The 12877-nt window shown below is 38.7% G+C and overlaps 1 protein-coding gene across 7 annotated transcripts in view; it reads left to right on the plus strand.

The window, feature by feature from the left end:
- The window catches only part of CTNNA2 (catenin alpha 2), a 1152426-nt gene that overhangs the window by 883204 nt on the left and 256345 nt on the right, over window positions 1-12877 (plus strand). For all 7 annotated transcript variants that reach the window (XM_021670969.2, XM_021670970.2, XM_021670971.2 and 4 more), the window contains one exon: window positions 4793-4873. In XM_021670969.2, coding sequence (XP_021526644.1) covers window positions 4793-4873 — 81 coding nt within the window. The remainder of the gene's footprint in view (window positions 1-4792; window positions 4874-12877) is intronic.

Below are 12877 nucleotides of genomic sequence, written 5' to 3' on the forward strand. Positions count from 1 at the left end.
TAAGAAAAACTCCACTGCCTGTCAATTCCCAGCCTTTTCTGCAGTGCTATGACTGTTTCCCTATAACAGGGAAGTATAATTGCAGGCTCTTGATGGTTTTTCTGATTCTCATATTTCACAATTCCATAATTCGTCCCTGGCCATTTCATTCTACAGATGATAAGTCTGGAGTCTAGAGAAGTTCCCAGGTCACTTAGGTGGTTATTGGCAGAGAGTGGTTACAACTAATTGGCTTTTGTTTCCTTCTGTTCAGCAAAAACAGGGAATAATTGGATGACTGACTCAGCACCACACATTTTGCCTTTATTATTAGGTGATGATGTCAAAATAAATACTTAGATCTGCTTTCACTTCAGTTTGTTAAACTATTTCTAATTTGTAGACCCTGGAGGGTCAGAGATGGAGAGCTAGGTAAGGCTTCTGGTTGATTCTCAGGGAACTAGAATGTGCTTGTGATAATCAAATCCTTAGTTACTTGACAAATATGTCCCAGAACCTACTGTGTAAAAGACTAAACTGGAGATTCTGCCCCTTATTTCACCTCTGAGAAATATCTCAGACTAGTTACATATTTAAGATGAATTGCCCCAAATATTCCTTCTTTAGAGAGAGAGAGCTTTTTCTTTAGGGATTCCAGTTTTTGGCAAGGTTTTTGTACATTGCATCCCTGGATGGAGAAAGCAGAAGGACAGGTAATCCAAAAATAGTTCCTGTGTAGTTTCTAAATCAATTCTTTCATTGTTTTTCCACAGCAAAAATACTTTCCTAATTACCCTGAATAGTCTTAATGTCTTTTATTATTTCTAGCACGTTGACATTGTGATTGATCGTCCTGCTAACCTTGTGAAGAAGACAGAGCATATATTAGGCTATCCATTGTGCTTATGACAAAACTCAGACTTTTTAAAAAAGCATGGGGTAAATGGCTAATCCAGGATCATGGAGGCTAATAACAGGGAGCTGACACTAGGAGGCAAGTCTCCTCTCCTGTCTTCCTCCCCGCCCACTAGCCTCATTGCTCTCTCCCTTCCTCCTCCTCCAAATCCTTCTCTGTCTCTGTCTATCTCTTTCTCTCTTTTCCTCACTCTGTCTCACTCTCAGTGGCTGGCTTCCTGTCCAGTTTAAAATGATGAATTTAAAATTATGGCCACATTTAGGCATACAGAGCTGAGGAAAGTGGGACGTAATAGCTTCCAGGTCCCCATTGACTGTGCAAAGCTGAGTGTTGACAAGCTACTATTGTTATTCCTGCACAAATACCTTATTTTTAAAAAACTGGAGCTAAGAAAGGACCAGTGAATTGACTATCCCATCCAGTGGCCCAAATTTCCTAAACCCCAGTCCTTATTTTAACATTCCCCAGCCTTCATGTACAATGACAACAAATATGGCACCCAAGTCAACTGCATTCTGAATTGTTTTCAGCCAAAGACTTCGAGGCTGGAGAAACCCAGGATCACAAATATTACACAAACCAAATCTGGACAAGAGTGACATGGAATGACTAACATTCCCAGAGATTCTCTGGACTTGCAGATCAAAATACAATCAGTAGTAATGACACTATAAAGAAGCTCTCATAAAAATAAGTTGTCTCTGTAGCTAGTCAAACTGATCTCTCCACATCATGGAGAAAAAGCTGGCTCATTTCACTCATTGCCCTCCCAGAACCCATCTTGCCTTCTTGTCTACATGACTTTCTTTTTGCCAAAGTGCCTCTCTCTTTCCTATTCTAATCTTACCCAGGGCTTAAGGTCCAGCTAATTTTCTCTCTCCTCTGTGAGATTTCTTGACTTCCCAAAGGCAATGTCTTCTCCCTCTTCTGAGCAACTCAGTCATTGAGAGTGCTAATCTCTGCACAGTTGCTGGTCTTGTGAGTCTTGTGTTCTGGTCTACTCCCCTGTATCAGGAGCTCTTTGATGGTGAGAATCATGACTATTCACTTTTTATGTATTCCCCACAGTGGCTAACAGGATGCCTCTCATCTAAGGGATGTGTGTTTTACAGTTGCAGGATACTGTTGCCAGAAGGAATACAGATCCCACATGTTGCCCTTCTGCTCACAGAATGGGGCAACCAAGCCACATGTGTCTTTAACCACCCCAGTGACAATCTTAAACATGACTCTTTTCCCTGGGGGTAGGGTTGTCAGATTTAGCACCTAAAAATACAGGATGCCCAGTTAATGTGAATTTTAGATAAACAATAATTTTTAGAGAATAAATACATCGCCCATTTTTTTAAGTTTAAAATGTCATCTGATGCCACATTTGCACAACTCACCTTATTCGCCCTACCCTAATCCTAGCCCTATTGGATTCTGTCTTTATTTAAATTTTTGATATTTTATTTTCACATGGATTTCTTTGCATTAGTTTTGATTTTTAAAAATATTACATTAGTCTGGGTGCAGTGGCTCACACCTGTAATCCCAGTACATTGGGAAGCTGAGGCAGGCAGATCACGAAGTCAGGAGTTCAAAACCAGCCTGGCCAATATGGTGAAACCCCATCTCTACTAAAAATACAAAAAAAAAAAAAAAAAAAAAAAAAAATAGCTGGGCATGGTGGTGCATGCCTGTAATCCCAGCTACTCTGGAGGCTGAGGCAGGAGAATTGCTTGAACCTGGGAGGCAGAGGTTGCAGTGAGCTGAGATTATGCCACTGCACTCCACTCTAGGTGACAGAGCAAGACAATGTCTCAAAAAAAAAAAAAAAATACACACACACACACACACACACACAACATTGAAATATTATTTATCTTGATGACTGAGTTCCTTGGTGCCACCTTAAATTTTACATCTAAATTATACTCCCTCTCTCCCTTTCACTCTCTTCACACCAGTCCCAGGCCCATTTGATCCTCATTCTTCTCATCTGAAAGATAGTTATATAATATGGCACTGGCAGGATGGAATGAGCCCAGAGTCTGCCATTTACCTTCACTTAGTAATTATTTTGTGTATCTAATGTATCTCAAATTTTTCTTTTTACTTTGAAAAGTTTAGTAACCTACCCTCCATCTGTTGTAGCCACATTTTAATCCAAACTCATATCTTTTAATTTTCTGAAGTTTTTATTATTCTAATAAATGAAAAGGCCATAGGAAATCATGATTTTCAGAATGATCATGGTCCAGAGCTCCACAAAGGTGCCCTGTATTTTGATGGCAGACAACCTATTTGCAAGGAGAGCACCAAACAGAAAAGGAATAGCCTTTGGCAGCTGAATTTGTGGCACATCTGAACTTGGAGAGGCAGAGCATTGAAGCCACACTCGCTGTGCAACCACATTCCCTTGAAAGATAGAGCGGCACGTTAGTCTTCTCCATATATTTTGTTTTCTTGGAGCTATTTGTAGGCTGATATTTCAAAGTTGTAAAATGTTAGCCACTGTATTTTAAGCTCTTTCTACTTAGAAACCTTAATGTCTACATCTGAAAGAGTGAGTGTATGAGTTTAGGGAGTGGGAAAGGATGATGGGGGCTTGTAGGGTTTCAGAAGACTAAAAATATACGCACATATGCCTTGGTTTGGGCTTTTTAATGAAAACCCTATAGGGCTGTGCATCAGATATTTGTTCAGAAAAAAATAGTTAATTAAGCAAGTAGCCGAGAAAAGTGATAACTTTAAACCCAGCTATGGAGAGCTGGTATGTATGTGTCAGCCTTCTGTGTCCAGGATTTTGTCATGGAAAGAGAACATTTAGAAACCTGTTGGATGGTAATTTTTATGCATTGCCAAATCATGTTATCCCATTAGGCACAACTTACGATCTGGGATCACATTTTATCATATATGCCAATTACTACAGAGATCTATATGATTTTACAGAGATTGAGTAGGCCACAAGAATTGACTTGCCACTAGCAGTATAAGTGAATCAATCTGTAGCGTTTGACTAAAATTCAGATAATTTAATCAATTTGACAAGGTTTTTGAAAACATTTATCTTTTAAGGGGAAGATAATTGTAATCCATAAAGTTTATAGAGCTTTCTATCCATGGGAATCTTGTTGCTCTTTTAAAAAGACAATGGGTTTTTTTTTTTTCCTGTTGAGTTTTAATTGTCTTTCCATACCCAGCAAAAAAAGAAGAAAAAGAAAAGAAATAGGAAACCAGTGAAACTTCCAAGTAAATAATTTATTAAAGAAGACTTTTTCCCCCTCTGTCTCTGCCTGTTAACAGTCATAAGGGAAATTTGCCTCACGACCTCAAGCTGTGGGTTGCTTATTATCATTTTTAGCATTCTAGTACATGACAGAAGAGAGATTAGCAAGACTATATTTTCTAGTAAAGCATCTCTTTTGAATTTGGTACAGAAGTTGCAATATGGCTTAAAAATATTGGTATAAAATTCTGAATTCTGGTGATTTACGTGAAATCCTTTTCTATGTAGTTTTAACTACCTCAATTATCTTCTATTCTGAAATGTGCTTACACAATATAAACACACAAAGCATTTGTATTTGAAGGTAAAACCAAAACATTCTTGTTGTATTTACTTAACTGCTAAGTGTCTAGAGAAGAAGGGACAAAAATTTGTGTGGAGTTGAATATGGGTGTATGTGTAACCATCCTGAAAATGTATTGGTTTTTATCAATTTTAATTCTTATTTCAGGAAAAACAACTTTAAAGCCTAAATCATGTTATTAATTATTTATTAAAAATAATCTTTTTTAAAAAAATGGTCGAATTTGACATCTCATGTTTTCCTAATTTTTTTGAACTTTTAATGTCTCTAACATTGAATATTCTAAACCAGTAATTAATTTCTCTTTTCTTAATAGACCGGAAGAAAAGAAAAAGGAGATCCTCTCAACATTGCGATTGATAAGATGACTAAGAAAACAAGAGATCTAAGGAGACAGGTACTATTTTTATTTTCACTTTAAGTCCATGATACTTAGCAGTGGTTTCCAACAATGTCCTTTTCCAGGGTATCTTCTTGGAGCTGATGTTCAGGTTGTTATTCTTTATAACATCTACATATACAAAAAAAAAAAAAAAAAAAAAAAGAGGAGCCAGTTGCAAGCAAGGAAACAGGCCCTGAACAGGCAGCTTCTCACTGCCCAGATCTAATCTGTCCTGGTAGAGACGAGATGAATTCACTACCTCTACATCTGGTCTTTAGTTTTCCAAATCCAGGTATGTCAAGAGCCTGTCTTTAATCTTTGCTGGTTCTTACTTATCAAACTCTCAGGAAATTTAGTGATAAACCCGAGTGCTAATGGTTAATGAGAAATAAACTGTTAATATGATAGATTAGTTAAGGTCTCTTGACCAGTATATTCCCTTGGGAACATAAATCTAGGAGAAAGTTTGCTTATCAGACGGTTGTTTGGGAAGCATGGAATAAAATGGCTAATGACAGCATTAGTTTGATGGGTCTATTTTTCTTACTGGGGAGAAATCAGAATCCTGTCTCCTGCTGCAGCTTTGGCTATGCCCACCTCATTCACTGTTAATTGTGAGAGCCAGCTAAAACCAGCCACTGCTATGGCAGCACCTGCTGAAACAGCCTGATTAGCATGGCCACATCCAGCATTTCTTCCTGCAGTGTGTTAAGTACAAACAAGATTAGCAAGAGCCTTGGGCAAGAATGGTCAAGCAGCAACTTGGAAATGATTTGAATGTGAGGAACCCACCACTTCTGATGACTGCTGGGGAGCTTCTTGGCTTTTATCAAGACGTCACCTGAAGGTGTAGACACACTTGGACTGGTGTCCTTCAGAAGATATCACAATTACTTCTGGAATATGAATATTCTAGCTCCCCAGCTAACAAACCTTTTGGGGGCGGGGCGGGAAACATAAGGCAGAATACAACATTGTCCTTTCAGGCATTAGTAAGTAACAGCAAATGGATATATGGTCAGGTCCCTCTCTCCTTGCTCTCATAGAGAATCTCTACATATCCCCATTTGATATGAAATGATACAGGTGGCAGGAATTGGGATGGAGATTAGTTGAAAACACTGAATCAGATATCAGAGCCCTTGATTTTAGTATTAACTCTGCTGATAAACTTTCAGTGTGATTGTGGATCCTTCGTCTCTTGGTCTTACAAAAGTAGGGAGCCAAACTAGATCTGTAAACTTTTTTTTTTTTTTTTTTTTGCTGTATAAGATTGTATGAGTCTAAGGGAAATTCTCATTCCTATGTCAGAGGTCCCAATAACTGATAATCACAGATTTCTAAAAGCAGTGGGAGGACATCTCCAGGTCTTGCCTTGGGCTAGATTGTCAAACAGGTAAAATTCATGAACTGGGTCCTCCCATCTCCCTGATCCCTTGGTCTCAGTAGTGATTGCTTTTCTTACATTCAAGAACAAGCCCCCTCAGTTATTTTCAATCATGGACCAATCATAGCAGGATTTATTATTATTATTATTACTAGAAAAGAATGAAAAAGTAATTTGTACTCTCATGTTACAATTCCTAGAAAGGCTTGAATCTTTTTAGCAGAGGACAGTGGTAAAATTTGAAGGTGAAAATTGATGGTGGAATTTTAAATGTTTAGGTGACAAGCTCCTTGGAGAGCTTCCTATAAGATGGCAATGGAGGGAGTGTGTCCTCCCCTGAAATTATTCCATGTATATATATATTTTTCCTTACCTTTCTTGAAAATACAGAGGAATAGGATAAAAGGAGAATTGTTTCATGGTATTAAGATTCAACAGTTATGGCATAATTTCACACCACATACATGAATTTGGTTGAAACGTCTTTCTCTTCTCCAATCTGCCTTTCTAAAACAATGATGGTCCCCATCTGTCAGTTTCATCCCTACCCATATGTTGAGATGTTTTTGTCTTTCTTCTCATCTCTTCTGTCTCTCCATGTACACCTGTAGTGGCACAAAAGCTTCTCTGATCTAAATTGAATCCACCTAGCACTTGTGTAGATGGAACATGCAATGACTAATTTGTTTGGCCCAGGTAGGTCATAAGCTTAGATTTGGGTAACTAGTAATTAGATTAACAAGGTGTTACCTGGGTCCCTGATAGCCCCTCCACAACAGTGGCTCAGAGAATGTTAATGGCTCAAACAAATGTTTACTGCTGAGATTCTTTCTGTTCTTTCAATTACAGATAAACGTTTGCTAGAGCAGATTCTAAAAGAGAACCCTCAGTGATCATGTTCACTTCCCTGTACACATGTATTCCTTTGTTTAATATTGAGAGAGATCAAATCTCCTGGGGGAAAAAGGTGAAATCAAAGATTTTAGTTTATAAAAAAACATTTCTAGTGACCGTTATGATGTCCTGCTCTTTCAGTCTCCTGCCTCTTCCTCATAGTCCTAAGTCTGGGCACTGCTTTTCTGAGGGGTGACCCTGGAGCCTTGAAAAGTTTTAGCCTCCAAATCAAAAAGAAATAAAATCAATCATGATCATTATCTTGGACTTTCCTAATGCAAGAAAGTGAAATTAGACTTGTAGATACTTAAAGAAATCAAGATTAATTGAATATAAAGGATTTCGGTTTAAGTGGAATTTTCAGGTAAGTAGAACTCCTCTCTTGAGGCAACATATCCCAAGGAACTAGGGCATTATAAATTGTGAAAAAGATTATAGAGACCCAAGGGTATCATTTAAAACTGATTAACATGGATTCATCTTGCCAGTTAAACCCATAACAGGGGGCAGTGGTAGAGCAGAATCCTCCTAAGGAGTATTTTGTTTAGAATCTAAAATGGACTTCGGGGATGATAACTGCCAGCTTTAAGCATTGTGTTCTCATTTTAGAGCTGTGAGCACAGCAGGCCCTGTGTCTAAGCTATTGTCACTGCTGTGATTCTGGAATCAGCTCATTGTGGAAATACTAGCTCTTGGCTGATGCCCCTTCTGGGTGCCTAGTGGCCCACATGGTCTTTCCATCCCCCAGAGAAGACTCAGTCAGTGTCTGCCAGCTGCACCCCTATTCCCTTTTGCTTTGTGCCACCCGTGAACTATTCTAGATCTCTTAATTTTTCCTACAGTTACAGGGATGCTAGTTGATTCTGATTATTATTTTTGTACTTTTATTGGTCTCTGTCTTTTCCAAGTTGATAAACAAATCAGCACCCAAACACTTCTCTCTGAGAAGCTAATAAATAGTATCTATGACATTACAGTATTGCTAAACTTAGCAACTCTTTCACTTCCAAAACAAATCAAAGGCCTAATTCTTATTCCTTTACATTTACTAGACACCACAATGATTCCAGCAATGAGATTTAGTGAATGTCAACCTGACAAAGGTCTCAATTCTGTTATTACAATCAAAACATTTTTAACAACAAAAATTATATATTAGAATGCCTTTACATCGGGGTGAGTACTTAGAATAGTAATATAACAAGGCATTAAAAATTAATAAGCAAAACATATTATTGGATGGAATGATTAAAGGCTGATTCATTGAGATCGTGTCTCCAAGTAGGACTATAGAAAAATCTTCCAAGATTAATAGAAAATAATTACAACTAAAAAATGCCTTAGCTGTCTCCTTTGTAACCCAATTCCTTATGTACAAACTCTAGCTGAAGGTGAACAGTTACCATGGAGAGCTTGTAAAATCACTGTCCAGAATATGTAAACTAATTTACAGCCCATTTATATGAAGTCCTTGCAAGGTACCTGAGACTGTTCTAAGTTCTCTCCATTTATTGACCACATTTAATCCACACACTAGCTCTAAAAGATTGTCACTATGCTCATTTTACAGATGAGGATGTGAAGGCAAGTAATGTACCTGATATGGTTTGGCTGTTTCCCCAGCCAAGTCTCATCTTGAATTATAGCTCCCATAATTCCCATATGTCATGAAAAGGACCTGGTGGGAGGTAATCGAATCATGGAGGTGGATCTTTCCCATGCCATTCTTGTGATAGTGAATATATCTCATGAGACCCGTTGGTTTTATAAAGGGGAGTTCTCTTGCATGCCCTCTCTTGCTTGCCACCATGTAAGATGTGACTTTGCTCCTCTTCCCCCTTCCTCCATGATTGTGAGGCCTCCCCAACCATGTGGAACGGTGAATCAATTAAACCTCTTTCCTTTATAAGTTACCCAGTCTGAGATATGTCTTTATTAGAAGTGTGAGAACAGACCAGTACAGCACCCATGGCCATTTATGGTGTGGACGTGTGGAAGTTGCAGCCAGGCAATCTGGCTGTAGGGTCTTTTACTCATAACTTTTACTCCATCCTGCCTCTCCATAGAACAAACATATTCAGGTGGGTCACCCGTATGCTAATGTACCTGGGAAATGCATGTAGGGAAGAAGGAAGGTTCACATAAATATGTAGAGGTGCTTTGAGGTTTTTAGCAGCACCTCTACCACTCTAGGATTTGGAACTGGTGGCACGAATGCACTGTGAACAGAACAAAAAAGCAACTATGTTAAATGTCAAAAACATGGTTCTTGTTTGTGATACAGTGTCTCTTGGGTCTCCAGCTGTTATGGTTCATTGGATCCTCTTTTGAAAAAGTGCAATTATGTTTAGGTATCTGGCCTCTCAAAACGTGAATTGTAGACTTTCCAGAACAATTACAGAAAAAAGAGAATGTTAAGGCATTCTATTCTTTTTATCACATCTGCTCATGATAGGGCCAATTATTTTTAAATTCATTGTAAGAAAACATTTTTAAATCACTTATTTCTGGATTTAAATCTGTTTTTCTTCGTAAGGATATGAAGTGATCTACATGGCAACAAAATATATTACAGAATACTGAGTTTCTCCAGTGTTAAGGTTTGTGTTCTTTAGACTGAAACCCTACATAAGAGCTAATGATCCCTGAAGTTTGGAGTCTAGGTCAGATTGTCAAGCTTCTGTGGAAACATGGAGATCAGAAAATGATCATGCAGCAAACGCGATTTGAAATAAAAGAAACATAAGCTCAGAGACAGTTAAATAGAAATGAGATCAGAGGCCAGGTGTGGTGGCTTACACCTGTAATCCTAGCACTTTGGGAGGCCAAGGCAGGAGGATCACATGAAGTCAGTAGTTCAAGACCAACCAGATCAACATGGTAAAACTCTATCTCTGCTAAAAATAAAAATAAAAATAAATTAGCCAGGCATGGTGGCATGCGTCTGTAATTCTAACTACTTGAGAGGCTGAGACAGGAGGATATATTGAGCCTGGGAGGCAGAGGTTGCAGTGAGTCAAGATCACACCATTGCATTCCAGCAAGACCAAAAGAAAGAAAGGAAGAAATGGGATCAGAAGCACCAAAAATCAGAATCAAAAATGCCAGGAGGAGCAGAGCAGAGTAGGTAGTAGGCTGGAGTGCAATGGTGTGATCTTGACTCACTGCAACCTCCACTTTCCAGGCTAAAGTGATCCTCCTGCTTCAGCATCCCAAGTAGATGGGATTAAAGGTATGTGCCACCACACCTGGCTTTTTAATATATATATATATGCACACACACACACATATATACATATATATATACACACACACATATACACACACACCCCCAAATGTGTATATATATAATATATATATAAATACCAAATGTGTATATATTATATATAAATATAAATACCAAATGTGCATATATATATATACACACACACACACACACATTTGGTATTTATATATGTGTGTGTGTGTGTGTGTGTATTAGCCAGGGGCACATGCCTGTAATATATATATATACACACACATTTGGTATTTTTAGCAGAGACAGAGTATTCCTGACTCAAAACCATGGAAGGCCATCCTTTGGATGTGTCCCTTGACGATGGGTAGTACACTCAAGCCACCTCTACCTTAGGAAAATCCTGATAAAACAGCACTGAATGTCAGAGCACCGCTTACTTATTACCTGGAAAATAATCATTAGGCCAAGTCCAAAGTACATTATTTCATCATTTGGAAACTGTTCTTGAAATATTATCTTCGGCAAGCTGTTCTCTTGTCAAGGCACCGTTCAATTCATGAAGTGGTTCAGTTTATTTCTATAAGCTAGCATATGGTCGATTGTTCACACATTGGCTTGACCTGTTTCACTAGCAAGTCTAGATCACACAAAGAGCAGAGTCTAGTAGCTGATCAACATTGTTTAATCAAATGGTACACTATACTGAGCAAAGAGATCTATAATATAAGCATGAACGTGAAAACTCTCAGTGAAGTGGAAGCTTCAACTACTGATTTATACTTTTCTGCTAATTTCTCTGGGGCCTAGAAATCAAGGAAAAGTGAGAAGGGAAGGAGTAAATAGCAATGACTGTACCCCAAAATACATTCCAGATAATGTCTGTGTTTGGTTCAATTCCCAACACCTTCTTCTATTTTTAGCAAAGAGAATAATATAGTTAAGAATCCTGATCCTGAGACTGGAAGATGTCCTGTAGGATGATGAAAGAAAAATGCTATCATATTTTTCGACCTGAAATTCCCAAGCATGGAAATTTAGAAGATTTTCAACTATGGTGTTTTAAATAACAAAAATTGTTTTGCAGAATGCCCTGTTTATCAGTACATTCATTTCACTACATCCATCCTGGTTAAGTGAGATTGGCCCGTATTTATTGTTGGAGGCTATGTTTAGACTGGGACTCTTATCCAAAACTGCCACTGAGAAGGAGATAATTTTAAAGTGTGTGGTGCATCTAGCATTATGGCCTGAATTGAGGTGTTTCTAGAGCTGATGATAACAGCTAATCGCCTTGATTCTGCCTGAATGTACTCAGTGGATCTTTGCAGTCAGCTTGTAGCCAAATATATCTGTTCCATTTGACCCCTCCTTGCTGAGGTTACCTTTTATTACCTGAAATGGCTTCTGGCATCATCTTTCCCAGGGGAAATTTCCATCAGGTCTGCTGATATTTCTTTATCTCCCCATTTCCCAAGGAGGCTGGACAAATCTGAAATTTAGAAAGTGAGTCATCTTCCCGCAGGCTCTGCCATGCCTGCTGTCGCCACCAGCCCTGGTGGGAGCCCGTTTGCTCTGGGATCTCATCATGTTGTGCCTTCATGATTCCCATGGATGTCACTGCTGATGGCTGAGGGAATTCAACATAGCTCTTTGCTTGGGTGGAAAATTGTGAAGAAGATGATGTTAGTTTTAACACCCCTCTGTTTACATTACAAGCCCTTGACTCATCTTTGTCATCTTTTTGAGCTGAATGAAATTTTCCAGGTTATCTTAAAACCCTACTCTCACCCCACTGGACTCTACACAATTATATGCTTCCCGCTGTGATCCACTTTTCAAGAGAGTGACAGTCCCATGCGACTCCACCGTTTGTTATTCCTTAAATCTCCATCAGTCATTCAGTCCAATTGATGCTGCCTCCTAAATGCATTTTGAGTCTGTTGTTCCTCTCCACTGCCATGGGTCCTAATTCACTGCTTTTCACACAGAAAAAAATGGCCATGGCTATAGCCTCATAACTAGTATCCTAGACTCCAGCCTCCTGGTAACTCCTAGACCCCAGTTATGATTGCCCCAGCAGTCTAAAACGCCAGTGTTTCCAGTCCCTTCTGCCTTTGCACTTGTGTTGTTTTTGCCTGGAATGCTCCCACCACCCCTTTTTGTTTTCTTCCAAGAAAACTCACATCTTTTCCTACAAGGCTTAGTTTAAATGTCACCTTATCATCACAACTTTATCCAATTCCTATAAACAGGATTTATCCAGTAGACTCCCAGAGCATTTAAAAATATCTCTATATGACACTTTTTGCAGTGGATTTAAGTTGTTTATTTGTTTTTGCCAGTGCACATGTCTTACTAATCTTTGTTTTTTTTTAGGTAATATCCTAGTGCCCAAAATAAAGTAAGCCTGCACCACACAGGTGCTGAAAGAGTGAAAAATCCCCTGTATGTAGCCACCACACCCAGGAAATATCCCAATTATCAACTTTCCTCCCTTCTA

The sequence above is a fragment of the Aotus nancymaae genome, unplaced genomic scaffold, assembly GCF_030222135.1.
Source record: "Aotus nancymaae isolate 86718 unplaced genomic scaffold, 86718_ANA_hifiasm-v0.15.2.pri h1tg000017l, whole genome shotgun sequence".
NCBI lineage: Eukaryota > Metazoa > Chordata > Mammalia > Primates > Aotidae > Aotus > Aotus nancymaae.